This window comes from Ictalurus punctatus, unplaced genomic scaffold, assembly GCF_001660625.3.
Source record: "Ictalurus punctatus breed USDA103 unplaced genomic scaffold, Coco_2.0 Super-Scaffold_100068, whole genome shotgun sequence".
NCBI lineage: Eukaryota > Metazoa > Chordata > Actinopteri > Siluriformes > Ictaluridae > Ictalurus > Ictalurus punctatus.
In genome coordinates, this window is record NW_026521091.1 from 1,107,898 (window position 1) to 1,122,779 (window position 14,882).

At 41.2% G+C, this 14,882-nt stretch overlaps 2 protein-coding genes across 2 annotated transcripts; one reads left to right on the top strand and one right to left on the bottom strand.

Annotated features, from left to right (window-relative positions):
* Nucleotides 1-9,357: 9,357 nt before the first annotated feature.
* Nucleotides 9,358-9,779, bottom strand: LOC128630864 (kelch-like protein 10). The gene is made up of 2 exons (XM_053679178.1): nt 9,565-9,779; nt 9,358-9,421 (listed from the first exon to the last, which is right to left on the bottom strand). The coding sequence occupies exons 1-2, from the start codon at nt 9,777-9,779 to the stop codon at nt 9,412-9,414; spliced, it is 225 nt and encodes a 74-aa protein (XP_053535153.1). The 3' UTR covers nt 9,358-9,411.
* A 602-nt stretch (nt 9,780-10,381) lies between these two features.
* LOC128630823 (kelch-like protein 10) lies at nt 10,382-11,908 on the top strand. Its single transcript, XM_053679088.1, has one exon. It carries the CDS (start codon nt 10,382-10,384, stop codon nt 11,906-11,908), a length of 1,527 nt encoding a protein of 508 aa, XP_053535063.1.
* The last annotated feature ends 2,974 nt before the right edge of the window (nt 11,909-14,882 follow it).

Below are 14,882 nucleotides of genomic sequence, written 5' to 3' on the forward strand. Positions count from 1 at the left end.
ACCTACAGCACCTCCAACAGCTGCTGCGCAGTCAGTACCTACAGCACCTCCAACAGCTGCTGTGAAGTCAGTACCTGCTGAACATGCACCAGTGCCCTGCACACAGACAGACGCCCCTGTATTCAGTTGCATCCAAGATATTAACTGCTGGAACTGCTCCCTCCAGCAAAAAATCTGGATGAAAACAGCGATGGAAGCCATGGGACTCTGGCCAGGATCACGACCCGTGAGACACCTTATGAACATGGTTTCCTTGTGGCGTTATCCTCCTCAGCCTGAGCTTATAGAAACCAACACAGGCCTGCCATCACCAAAATACTTCCAGCTCCATCCATTGTTCATCTGGAAACCCGGAGCACAGTATTATGGAAAGGCTCAGGAACAATTACATCCTGCCTTGTCTTTACAGCTGTCCACATCTTCAGGTTGTTTCCTCTGGTGTGGGAAGACCCAGAGTGGTTCTTGGTACCAGCGGGCAATATTATATCCTTTCCTCTCGTCTGTGCTGTAAAGCATGCAAAAAATACTGGTTCGCTGATAAACCCCAGTGGCTAGACATGCTACCAAAGCGTTTTACGAACATCTTGCCAGTGATAGATGAACTGCGGCACTCTGGAACATCACCAAATGATATGGCCAACCAGCTGTCTGAGCTGCTTCACCTGAAGTACGAAAGAGCCCACCTAGCCTACCTGCTCAGCATGCAGAACACCAGGGATGCTGAAGCAGGGCTGTATGGACAGAGGACCATCACTGGGGCACTGAGAAAGGATGACACACCAGCACCGTTTGGGGGTTATGAGGACACTGATGGGTGGTATGGGGTGTCCGTGACTGCACACTATGTGGTGGAGTGTCTTCTTCAAGAATATCAGCGGCAGGAGGCAGCTCTCACTCAGGTCCTACAAGGCACTTTTGGATAGGTGTTCAGTTCAGATCACACATGCAAAGTTGCTAGAAAAGTGACTCTCTCATCTGGCACAATGTCATCCTACGCTGTGATGAATGAGAACTGGACGATCCTGACCTAGGTGATGCTGCAATCTAAAAGTGAGCGGTCCTTAGAGTCAATGTACTGTGGGCTAGCCACAAGGAAACTGTGTTCATAAGATGTCTCACAGGTCGTAATCCTGGCCAGAGTCCCATGGCTTCCATTGCTGTTTTCATCCAGATTTTTTGCTGGAGGGAGCAGTTCCAGCAGTTAATATCTTGGATGCAACTGGATACAGGGGCATCTGTCTGTGTGGAGGGCACACTGTACAGCACTGACTGCTGACCAGCTGCACACTGTGCAGCCAGTGGTGGTACCCTGGCAAGTGATGCAGGGGCCTTACTCTGTGAGGAGGCTTGCAAAGCACATTCTGTTGACCAATTTATTGTTACCTTCCTTTTGTGCCAACTACCATGAAGTACCACAAGAGGCTCCAAGTTATCTGTGCATTGGCCGGGAATCGAACCCGGGTCAACTAGGCAGCTATGCTCACCACTATACCACCAATGCCACAATTCAACTCGGGTGAACAAAAGTTTAAGGATGTGCTCTTCTCAGGAACAGCCGTAAAGCGAGACCTTGGACAGAGCAGATTTCCTGCTTTTGTAGCACAGCAGTTAACATTTGCTTACAAAATGAAAAGGAGTCTCTGGTTTTCCCAAGAAAGTGGAAGCCTGGCTCTTACGTAGCTCAGTAAGGCTCCGTGCGTGACTGGAAAATTTTCCGTAAAGTAGCGGTCGCCAAGTTCACCCATCAGCAAGAGGTCTACGCCCGAAAAAGGCTGGGAGCGGTTTCCCTTCCATTGAGCTTTTGTAGCAAGGCAGATAACAGCTGCTTGCAAAATCACAGGCAGTCTCTGCTTTTCCACTGAATGTGGGAGCCTGACCCTTTCCTTCGTCAAGAAGACAAGAGTAATGATGCGCTTGACTCGAAGTTGCAACTTGTAATTCCCCACCTCCAAGCGGGAAAACGCAAAGCAAACGCACCCTCGACTTGAAATTGCCATTCGTCAACCGTGGGAAGTCTTCTCATCTACCGGTTCCTTCCCCGTTCGTCGAGTGACATCGGGTCGGCATGAGGGAGTCAGAACTCACAAAGTGGCACTTACCTCAGTGGTTATTTGCTTTAGATCAGGGTTGTCCTGTCTTATCCAGAATGGGCCAGTGTGGTTGCAGGTTGTCATTCTAACCAAGCAGAAGCCACACTTTAGTCTATTGAAAGCCAAGATCGGCAGATCCAGCAATTGGAATCAGGTGTGGCTCCTGCTAGATTGGAACGAAAACCTGAAGATTGGACAACGCTGCTTAAGACCAATCAGCATATAGACATATTTGCTTATTAAATATAAAACATTGACTATATAGATGGCTGATCGCGGAAAATGTACACCTCTCATCACAGTTTGCATGCTAGCTTGTCGCTAACAAAAGACAGATGCATGTTCTTACATTTTCGCCCCTGTTCATTGGTCAAACGTGCCCTGTTGGATAATGATGTGTTTACAAACAGCAAAGAGAGCACCAAAAATTCAAGAGGGAAGCAGAAAGAGTTGTAGGTGGACTGCAGAGAAGCACATTCTGTTGACCAACTTATTGTCAAGTAGGTGATTCCTTCCTTTTGTGCCAACTACCATGAAATACCACAAGAGGCTCCAAGTTACAATCCGTGCATTGGCCAGGAATCAAACCCAGGTCAACTGCTTGGAAGGCAGCTCTGCTCACCACCATACCACCAATGCTCACGCACTCTGACTAAACAGAATAAGGTTATATTAGTGTTACAGGGGGAAAAAAAAAGAAACTCGTAGTAGCGCTGATGAAATACATATACATGACAAAAACTGCTAGGAAGAAGAACTCAGAACATTTGCTTAGCCTAATACATTTTTTTCCATCTGCACATAATTATTGTAGCAGTTGCTTTTGCAATAAAAAGACTTAAAGTCGAGGGTCCCTGTAAGTATCTACGGAGAGAAAGAGAGTAGCAGTGAACCATTGACATCATGTACAGAGTTAGCATGAAGGTGTGATTGACAGTTTTTAGAAATCACTTCCTAATCCTATGCTAAGAGGAATACTACTAGGCTACTACTCTAATAATAATAATAACAATAACGAGAAGAAGAATAAGAAGAAAGATAGATTAAAGGGTGAGGAATAAAATCAATATAAAGTGGGGCTGTTTTGTCTTCAGCAAGAATATCTAGTGCTAATAAGTAATTTGTCAACAACATTGTATATATCTAGTGCCTGGTAATCAACCTCCTCACCTGGTGAGAGGACAGTCCACTCATCCTGACATTTCACACAGTATGAATAATAATGATAACAAAAGGAAGTAAAGCTAAATGAATGTTTTAACTGAGAGCAATACCTTGTACCCATATTTCCAATTTTATAGTAGATTGCACACAGTTTTTGCTTGTTACGTTTAGACCCGAGGGGATTGCAAACTTAAAAAGCACCATTGTCATTGCACCATCGCAAATGCTGAGGATCATCAGCCATAGTCTGTTGTAAAACAGTGTGTTTATGCTTTTGGTAAACACATGTAAAAAAACATCTAAAGGACTCCTACTTTGAAAAGGTCCTCTGACAGTCATTAAGACCACAAGTTATTGAAAAATTTGCCTCATGTGCATGAATGAGACCAATGTGCTGGATTAATTTGACAATCGTTCTCCGAGAGCATTTAGGACAACAGAATAGACGAGGCATTTTTGGCAGATATTACTGTAAGAGGTTGATTACTCTGGTAACTGGAGTAGGTAGAGGCTTGTCACCATCCACAGTAAGTTTCAATACATATTGCTGAAGAGAAATCAGAGTGTTCTTCAAATGAGATGGATATGTTGAATTGAAGACAAAATAAGCACAAAATGAAGCAAGAGCCCTTTCATCCACACCGCTAGCGCAGCAGAACTCTATCCCATCAACTTTGATGACTGCAGTGACTCTTCTTGTAAACACAGTTTTGCAGTCAGTGATTTCTGGTACTTGCAGCGGTAACAGCAGACTTTCTATGCCAGCGACCTGCCTTCGAGCCTCAGCTTCATTAACTGTTTTTTAAAGGATTGGGTTTTTTTCACTGTAGAAGTTCACTACAACTGTAGAAGTTGTAGAATAAATTCCCCATGAACAACACTGACTGGAGCACATGCCAATTAGAAAGATTAAGTTGATGGACTATTAGCAAGTTATTGTCATCCATTCGCATAAATCCAACAATTATATTTTTCACTATTTAGCTTTCTTTTTACTTTAAGGATCTAATAAATTGCATATATGAAATGATTTTATTTACAAGTATCATGTTTGTCATTTTAGGTTATTCGTCAAATAGTATAGCTTCTGACCATTAAATCAAAACAGACTTGTGATTTGATTACATAATGCTTATTTATTTAGAAACAGAAGTAACTAAATACAAACATGCTAAATACTTTATATTTTTATATATAAATAACCAGGTGAAAAAGAAGACAACCTTCCAATTGTGAAACTGGCTATTAAAGCCCTTAATTAAGTGTATTGTCCATGCAGTATGCACAGATGTCCTTCTCATCTAGGGATAAAATTTTCCGCTGGCCCTTTAAGAAGCAGGAATGTGAGTTCCCGTTCTGCCCAGGAGTATCGCGAGAGTTCACCTGCGAGCAGCGCGATTTACAACGCGATGCAGGTGCTTCTTATGAAGTGTGAGAACCGGGAAGTTCTTGTGCATGAAGCAAGACTTTAAGTTTAAAGTCACAGTGGAGCCACTGAGCAGTGAGACTAAGTGTACTCGTCAGGCTTACATCTGAAGACCAAACATCTGTGGTGAAGTTCATCGCGGTGTGGTTATGAAGAAGCTCGTGAATATGATCTGTCATACGGTTGTATAACTCCGGTAAGCAGACGAATGTGAAATAACGCCGACTCGGTAAAGTGTAGCGAGACTCAAGGTGTTTTACCAGTCTCTGAAATTCCATGTCCTTCACTACAGAGCATGGTTGATCATCAAGCGCCATAAACTCCAATACTTTCTGAGTAATTTCTAGAGTTTTTGTGCTGTCGGATTATCAGATATTTTTAAATTATCGATAGATGAAAAATAGCCTTTCGGTATCGGCCGATACATCGGTGCATCTCTAGTTAAAACCAAGAATAAAATAGTTAATTGCATATTTCATTTTAACGGTTTACTGAAGCAGCCTTTTATGGTCTTGCATGTGTATAAATATTATATTTGTATGTGTATGTTGTATTTCCTACTGTCGATAAGGAAAGGGAAAAGGAGACAGACTTATATTCATGGTTGTACAAAACCACGCTGTTACTTCAATTCAGTTCCATTTTATTTGTATAGCGCTTTTTACAATAGACATTGTCTCAAAGCAGCTTTACAGAAACGTATAAACATGGTATACAGATTTTAAATGTGCGACAGTCAACACTGGAGCCAGCACCAGACAGGTCATTACAAAATTATGGATAGACGGACTGTTAGAAAAAGAGCAGTAAAAAAGTCAATGTAATGCTCACCTTATTTGGAAGTCATTTAGGAGAAAATGATCTTGGTGCTGCAGTGCAAGATGAGGAGATAACTTCATCTAATATCCAAAATGTTGCTGGTGGCATATATCATTATTTTGGTATTCTTAAAGCTTTGTCCAAAACCATGGAAAGAATCTGGTCTTATATTCTAGAGAAGTATGAATTCAAACTTCAACTGAACATGGATGTCTTACCACTGTTTAAAAGTTCGTCTTTGTAGTTTTGGCCCATTATAGGGTTACTGCAGGGTTATAAAAAACCAGTTGTCATTGCTCTGTTCTGTGGTAAATCAAAGCCAACATCACGAACTGACTATTTGAAAGATCTAGTCCGTGAACTGCAAGGGTTAAGCAAGGGATTTGCCATAAATGGGAAGCAATTTTTCCTAAAAGTCGCATCTATCCTGTGTGATGCTCCAGGTAGAGCTTTTAGAAAGGGAATTAAATCACATACTGGTTATTCAGGTTGTGACAAGTGCATCCAGTCTGGTGTGTACATCAACCATAGAATGACCTTTCCTGAGATCAGCAGCCCACGTAGGACTGATGAATCTTTTATCAACATGTCTGATGAAGACCATCATACTGAAACATCTCTTTTAAAAGCTGCAGGAATTGGCATGGTATCATGCTTTCCACATGATTACATGCACGTTGTGTCTTGGTGTTATGTGAAAACTGCTGGTCTTGATGACACACACAAGGTATACCATAACATAGATGACACACACAAGGTATACCATAACTTAGACACCATCAACACATTTAAGATTAAAACCTTCCCTTTTAAATTAAGAGTCCTCAGTTTCCAAAAATTGTCTTCTTTCAGTACCTCCTAATATGTCTTCCCACATGGTTTTATTACATTTACATTTATTCACTTAGTAGACTCTTTTATCCAAAGCGACTTACAAATGAGAAATACAATCAAAGCGATATATCAAGCAGAGAACTATACAAGTAGTGCTACCATACAAGATCCGTTAACTGAATTCCAGAAGAAGCAAAGTGCAGAGTAAAGGTGTAAGTGCAATTATTTTTATTTATTTATTTATTTATTTTATTTAAATTATGAGTTGGTTAGGTGTTCATGGAAGAGGTGGGTCTTTAGCTGTTTTTTGAAGATGGTGAGGGATTCTATGGTCCGATTTGAGATTGGAAGTTCATTCCACCACTGAGGAACAGTTAGTGTGAAGGTTCTGGAAAGGGACCTTGCGCCACTCTGAGTTGGAATTGCTAAACTTCGGTCGCTAATCGATCAGATTGCGAGAGGGAACGTAGGCCTTCAGGAGAGAGTTGAGGTAGGAGGGTGCTGTTCCTGACAAGGTCTTGTAGGTGAGCATCAATGCCTTGAATTTGATGCGGGCAGCTACAGGAAGCCAGTGGAGGGAGATGAAGAGGGGTGTGACATGGGTTCTCTTGGGCTGGTTGAAGACGAGGCGTGCTGCAGCGCTGCTTTCCCCAATTAAAACACCTAAGATCTTTATTTCTTGTTTCTTTGAAAGGAAAAGTATTTGTTAAATCTGTCACATCTTCAAATCTCATATACACTGTTTTTTCTTCGTTTACCTTGCCTCTTGAGCCCTTACAAAACATCTGTACAATTTCCATGACTTTAACACTCTCCATTTCTTTTACTATCACTGTGGTATCATCCGCATATTGGAATATTTTGTCCTTTTCTTTACTTCCTTCAACACCTATTCCTTTTATTTTTTCTTCTTGCTTTATGGCTAGTCCTAGTGGTTCTGATATGAGTGAATATAAAAGAGCTGATAGTGGAAATCCTTGTGTTATGGATCTTTTTATTTTAAAACACTGTGTTAAAAACCCATTACATTTTACTCTCGTTATTGCACCTCTATATAAAATTTTAATCCATTTAATAAAATTCTCTCCGAAACCAAAACTCTTTAAAATTCCAAATAAATAATCATGTTCTACCCTGTCAAAAGCTTTTTCAAAATCTAAACTAATTACATAGCCTTCTTTATTTTTGGTTTTCATGTATCTGATCATATCTTGTATGCTTAATGTTGTGTCTGCTATGTCTTTTCCTTTTAAACCGTACACTTGATTTGTTTTAATTATGCTTGGCATTACTACTTTTAATCTGTTGGCTAAAATTTTTGCTAAAATCTTTAAATCAGTGTTGAGCATTGTAATCAGTCTGTAGTTATTTAGGTCTTCCCTTTCTCCTTTTCTTTTATATATCAACTTGATCAACCCCATTCCCATTCTTTGGCTCATCTCTCCTTTCTTAAAAACCTCATCATATACTTCTTTCAAGGTGCTAGTTATAAAATCCTTAAAAACGATATAAAACTCACTCCCCAAACCATCTATACCTGGACTTTTCTTTCTATTTAATTTGGTTATAGCTTTTTCAGTCTCTTCCTCTCTTATGTCTTGATCACATACTTTTTTTTTTTTATCTTCCTCTCCTACTTTTGTTTTTATTTGCATCAATAATGATGCTTTTTCTTCTTCTTTTACTCCCTCTGAATTAAATAGCTTTTCATAATATGCTTTTATTTCTTTCAGAATTTCCTCATTTTTTTTCTACTACTTCTCCAGTTTCTCCTTTTATTGTTTCAGCTTTCCCTTTTCTCCTTTCCAGATCGAAAAAAAAATTTGTGCACTTTCTCCTTCCACCATATGCTTTGCTTCGCTACCTCGCACCTTGATATTTATTTTCTTCCATTTCTTTCAGTTCTTCCTCTATTACTTTTAATTTTTGTTTATCTTTTTCTTTCTCATTTAATTATTTTTCCCATCGTTCCCTTGTTTCTCTTTCCTTATTCTTTTTGCTTTTCTGTATTTGTCTGCAATATTTTATTGTAAATTTTTATACTGCATACTTCACATTTTCTCACCATATTCTTTTATCTTCCACATACATTCCATTTTCTTTTTCTGTTTCAATGATATCTTTTATCTTTTCAACATATTCTTCATTCTTTAAAACCGCTGTGTTTAAGACCCATACCCCTGGCCCTCTTTTCACTGTACTCCAGTCTATTTGCATAAAAAGTGGCTTATGATCACTTAGGCTTGTTTCTTCATACCTCATCCCTTCTATAAAACCTTCTATGTTCCTTGTACATAAAACAGTCAGTTCTTGTTTTGCACATAAAATTCCTGACTATCTGCCTCCTTGAGTATTCTTTTTTTTTTTCTTTTCATTCCTTTCTCTCCATATGTCCATGTTATTTTCCTCCATCAGTAATTTTACCTCTTTTCTTCCTGTCATTTTTAAAAACCATTCCCTCAGCCATATCCAATTTACTAAACACTGTATTAAAATCCCACAGTATAATAACTTGATTGATCCCTTAAATACTTAAAATACTCTCTCTTCTCCTGCTCCCCTGTTGGTGCATGTACATTGACCACCAACACTTTCCTCTCTTCATATTCTATCTCTACCACCAACCATTTCCCAAATGTGTCCTTATACACTATTTTACATTTTATGTCTCTATTATCTTTTATTAGAATTGCTACTCCTCTGCCAAACTTATCATCGCCATTGTTATAAAATATTTCCCCATTCCATCTTTTCCTTTTTTTCACTTATCCACCCATCTCTCCAGTTAGTTTCTTGTAATAAATCACATATTCCCTTTTACACATTTCTTTCACTTTTTCAATTTTTTTTTTTTAATTTTAATTTTTTTTCAATTTTGAATTCTTAAAATCATAAGACAGAGGAAAACGGACCTGCATAAAATAAATAAATCATAAAGTCAGGGCCAACACCATCATCAAAGCCTGAATCAGAAGAAACAGCTTGGGCCCCAACCACTTCTACACTCAACTACAGATAAAGAAGAAAGCACAAGTTCGGGTAGAACTACAGCCAAATATCATCAGGAAAAGCCTCACTCTACACCCAACTGTGAATAAAAGAAGAAAAGCCCAACTTCAGGTGGAGTTACAGCCAAATGTCACGTTTTTCTCTGTGATGTTAACACGTCTTATATACGCGTACTCCACGATCAGCTCCATTATCTCGGTGGAAACGTTAGGGATGCTGTACCTGAGCTTATCAGGAGGGTACCAGCCTTTGGTAAAGAGAACCATGAAGTATGGGCTGCAGCCGCACAGGATGTTCTTGTGCACGTGGAACTCGGTGCCATCCACCATGATGACTACATCACAGAGCTTCTTCTCTAACCGCAGCTCATTGATGATGTTGCAAGACATCCCGTCCACCTTCCTCTGCATTCCCTTCTCTTCTTCCTGTTTACTCATTTTCTGTCCAGTTTTTATGCAAGTCAGAGCTACTGAATGTACAACTTTCATCTGAATGTGGATTGTGCTGATGCAGATCAGCTTTTCATCTCGCAATGTTCTGATTCCAAGGTTCCAATTCTAATTCTGTAACCACTGATATATACACAGGATGCAGTGAACCTGACAGAAACCTGCAGTTCAGGATCAGTCTCTGTGAAATGCTTTAAAAACAGCTATAAATCCTGCGCATGTCCAAAATGCACACGTCCAGCATAAAGAACCGTTTATTTTCCTGGAAAAAACCCACCTCCCAGGGTGAATTTCCCAAATGGAATTAATTCTACATTAAAGTGATTAAATATTGATGGTGATGAAATAGTTAATAATGGCTGTATATTTATTTATTTATTTATTTGTTTGTTTAATAGCTTTATAGATGGAGAGAGATGTATGTTTATACAGAAACATTACCTTTCCAGCGTTTTGTTGAGGAAAGTAATAAAAGTATTACTTGTCCACTTTAAGTAACCTTTTAAAACATTTAGCTGTTTTACACCAGAAATAAATTCTGCACTGATGAACACTGCTATAAATTTTGATGCCATGACATTTTAAATGAAATGCTAATAAATGTTCTTTACTTAGTGTGGCCTACATGTAAGCTGCTGATCGCTGCTGATTATCTGTTGGTGAGCAGCCTGGTGAACGAGTGCTGCGCGTTCCTGAAGGCTCAGCTGTGTCCCGAGAACTGCATTTACCTCTGGCGTTTTGCTCACTCCTACTTCTGCGAGAAGTTGAAGCAGCAGGCCTTCCGGTTTATCTTGCACAACTTTGAGGAGATGGTGCGCCTCTCTGAGGACTTCCTGGACCTGACGGTCGTGCAGCTGAGCGAGATCATCGAGAAGGATGAACTGAACGTGAAACAGGAGAGCGTGGTGTTTGAAGCCGTCTTACAGTGGATCAAACATGCGCCATGGAAACGGAAAGCACACATAGGAGTGTTACTGCCCAAGGTGCGTCTGGGGCTACTGACACACGATTACCTTATGAACAATGTGAGCAACAACGTTTTAGTGATGGACGACATGACATGTAAGCCGATCGTCACCAGAGTTCTGATGGGCATTGATGACCTCAACCCAAGCCTTTCTCTCAGCTCTGATCTCACGAGACTCCGCCTGCCCAGCGCTGTTCTGCTGGCCATCGGTGGCTGGTACCAAAGGAATCGCACCAATGCCATAAAAGCGTATGATACGCGAGCGGCACGCTGGGTATGCGTCACGTGCTCCGATGAGAGTCCACCGTCTGCCCATCACGGGACGGTGTATCTAAACGGCTTCGTGTACTGCATCGGAGGAATCGACAGTGAGGATTTCCTCTGCAGTGTGAGAAGGTTTGACCCCATCACCAGAATCTGGGCTCAGGTGCACTCCATGCACTATTGCCGGTGTGACGTGAGCGTGTGTGTGCTGGACAGTCGTATCTATGCAATGGGAGGATTTAATGGCTTCGAACATCTGAATACGGTAGAGCGATATGAACCTGAGAATGATCGGTGGTGCATGATTGCGCCAATGCACGGACGAATGAGCAGCTCTAGCGCTACAGTACTGAATGGCAAAGTGTACATATGTGGAGGGTATGACATTTTCGGGTGTTTGTTCACGGGGGAGTATTACAGTCCTCAGACGAGAGTGTGGACCCTCATCACCCCCATGATGATAAGAAGGTGTGGACTGGGCGTGGTCGCGTATGGAGGATGGGTTTACGCTGTCGGGGGAAATGATGGTGTTAATCAACTAAGCGATGTAGAGGTGTATAATCCTCAGACCAACGTGTGGACACCAGGTCCAGTCATGAACAACCAACGCAGCCACTTCAGCATTGAGGTGCTGGACGATCTCCTGTTCGTTGTTGGAGGAGAGAACAGCACTACCATCGTAGATGAAGTGGAGTGTTATGATGAGCAGACTTTTGAATGGCATGCAATTGAAAACATGGGGATTTCTTGCCATGCTCTGAGCTGCTGTGTGCTGTCTGGTTTACCCAACATGGCAGAGTACGCTGCTCCCCGAGACGATCCCTACAGAGTCCCTCAGAGCTCACAGAGCACCAGAGGCTACCTCACACCTCCTGCCAACGTCTGAGATGTACAAATAAACCTCTCCCTTCATCAGAATCCTTTTGTTCTCAAGAATCAAATTAACCACTCTGAAGCAGTCAAACTACTGAATTTGCCTTTTGCTTACTCTCTTATGCTGCAAGCCGTTGTACTGAAACTCGTAAAACCACAACGTCCCTCATGGAGACGTGTGATAGAACAGTCCTGAGAGCTCTCACACACACACGTACACATACCTGAGATCACAATGACATGGCGGTGCTCATGTGGTCAACGCTAAACAGAATTCCCTTCACGTTATTTTCTACGTGATGAAACTCAACTTTGTTGACTTGTAGCTTTTGTGTCATAATTTAGGTTTGTGACGTAATTCTGCTGATTTTAGCCCAAATTCACTAATTTGATAAAATCACTGTAACGGATCATATTTACGAACAAAGTTGAAGACAGGGGATGACGATTATACATTATTTCTCTCTGTGCATCACAGGAATAATTCATGTAAGTCTTATTAATATGTTTATCAAACTCAAATATGACCTTGTCAGAGTATCCACAATTATTTCTGAGCCAGAACGCCTTTAGATCGGAACGCCGGAAAACTGGTTCTGTACTTCCAGAGCTCGAGTACAACGGAGTGCAGCATTAATAACAGCAGATCCACAGCAAGAGACTCTCTGATAATACTATAAACACACCAGGTTCAATTACACTACAATCAAACAAGAAAAAAAACATGGATTAGGAAAAAAGGACATAAAATAATGACAAAGAGTAAAGGAAAAGGAGAGACAGAGAAGAGGGTGAGAGAGGATGGGAGAGAGAGACTGATAGAGAGAAAATGTGTGTGTGTGTGTGTGTGTGTGTGAAAGGATGGGAGAGAGAGAATATGCGTGTGTGCGAGAGAGAGATGATAGAGAATGAGAGATGAATGAAGATTAAACAGAAAGAATAAAATGCAGAAAGCAAGAGGGAAAAAAGTGAAAGACAAACATACTACATGAGGGATTGACAGAAAAAGTTTGAAACAAAAACGTGAAAAGAAACGTAAAAAATATTGGAGAGAAAGAAAGAGCAAAAAAGGAACAATAAAAATAATAAATACGAAAGAGAAAGAAATCATAGTAGAGGAATAAAAAAAGGTAGGACACAATTGCTAAAAAGCAGGAGAAACCGTGGAAAAGAAGAGGAAGAGAGACAGATAAAGAAAAAAAGAAAGAGAGGAAGGAGAAAAGCGTGAGAGAGGGATGAAAGAAATGAAGCGAGATTAACGTTTCACCTTGAAGATAGTTTTGTCAGCGATGTACTTTAACATCCCCTGTGTGAGCGGTGGCCTGATCACTACGGCAACACAACCCTGGCTCGGGTTCATCAGCTGGGCGGAGTCGTCCACGCCCACCTGTTCTTCTGTCACCATGGCGACGGACTGCGTCAGACCCACCAGGTCCATGAGGAGGGAGACAGCGATGGCGCGGATGCTGAAGTCCAGCTCAGAGAAACAGATGTTCATCAGAGACTCGAGCCACCGAGGAGGCGGAGTCACACCGCCGCTGTCTGACATCACCATCACCACACACACACGTCATTAATAATCATTAATATTAATTATTATTGTTGATGGTGATGTTAATATTCATCTATAAGTAATTATACACTGTGATTAGTAAAAACAAACAGCAAATAATAAATAAATCAGTGATATAAATTTAAAAAACAAAGTAAATCCAGAATAATAATCAGAAAACTTTCAATTAAACAATAATATGCAAATGTGAGAGTATGTTCTGTTTAATATGCGCTGGTTAAATAAAATCATTTTGGCAGCCGTTAACGTAGACACACACTCCTTCTGTTCAAATACACAGATGTTCAAAGGTCTCTCTGTTAACTCCGCCTCCCCATGGTTAGCCCCGCTCCCCGTGTGACCCGGGGCAATGTAGAGCTCCAGCAGTCTGCACAGAAAGTGCTGGAAGTGCCCGAGGCAGTGCTGCATCACAGGAGCACCCAGAGAACCAGGCTGGAGTTTAGGATCGGACTGGAGAGGGGCATAGTCATCAGACTCCGTCTCCTCGTACTGAACAAAATCTGTAAAGCTGCTCTCTGGAGAAAAACTGCGGAGGGACTTTCCCTGTCCTCAAACATGTCCTCGCTGACCGGGACATCAAGACATAACCGGGCTGGGGGGGAGAGAGAGAGAAAGAGAGGGAGGGTAAAAAATTCTTTAAAAAGTATACAAGATCATAGTACGAAATGAAAGAAAGTATTAGAAACTAGTGTAGAAAACAAACAATCTGATCAGTGTCACTGTTTATAATTCATACTGTTTACTGCTTTTCTTTCTTGCTTATTCTTGTCTTTTTGTGTGAGCTACAGCGAGAGTGAAATGTCCAGCGTCTCATTAGTGTGTGATAACTGCGTGATGACTTCACTCAGACTGTGTGTGTGTGATGTGTGTGAGTGTGTGAGATACGTGTGTGTGATGTGTGTCTGTGTAAGTGTGGTGCACTGACCTGGAGTGTGTCCTGCTCTTGGGTGGGGCCACTGGACAGGAGGACAAGGGGGGAGACGAGCGGAGGTTGGACTTTGGAGCAGAGGCACAGACAGTGTTGCAGACCGAGCTGCAGCGTAACGGCCGACACTCCTCAACAACAACTGAGGCAAGTGTTCTGTCTGGATCTCTATATACACATCTCCTACACACACTTACAGAGAGAGAGAGAGAGAGAGAGAGAGAGAGAGAATGTAAGACAGCTGATCTGCTGAAAGTCATGCTGTAACTGAAGCTGAAATGGTTACACAGTCAGTGTGTAAAATGTAAAGTCTTGATGCTGTGTTTTTTGGTGTATGATGTTGTTTTTGGTGTACGATGGTGTTTTTGGTGTATGGTGGTGTTTTTGGTGTGCACTGGTGTTTTTGGCTGACATGTAAAGAGAAACTGTGTGACAGTGAGCCTTGTGAAGTTGTCTCAGTCCTCAGGGGGTTAATAAGATCATCACTAA

Excerpts from the sequence above, each read along its gene's own strand:
- LOC128630864 (XM_053679178.1), bottom strand. The coding sequence starts at position 9,779 with ATGAGTAAACAGGAAGAAGAGAAGGGAATGCAGAGGAAGGTGGACGGG.
- LOC128630823 (XM_053679088.1), top strand. The coding sequence starts at position 10,382 with ATGCTAATAAATGTTCTTTACTTAGTGTGGCCTACATGTAAGCTGCTG.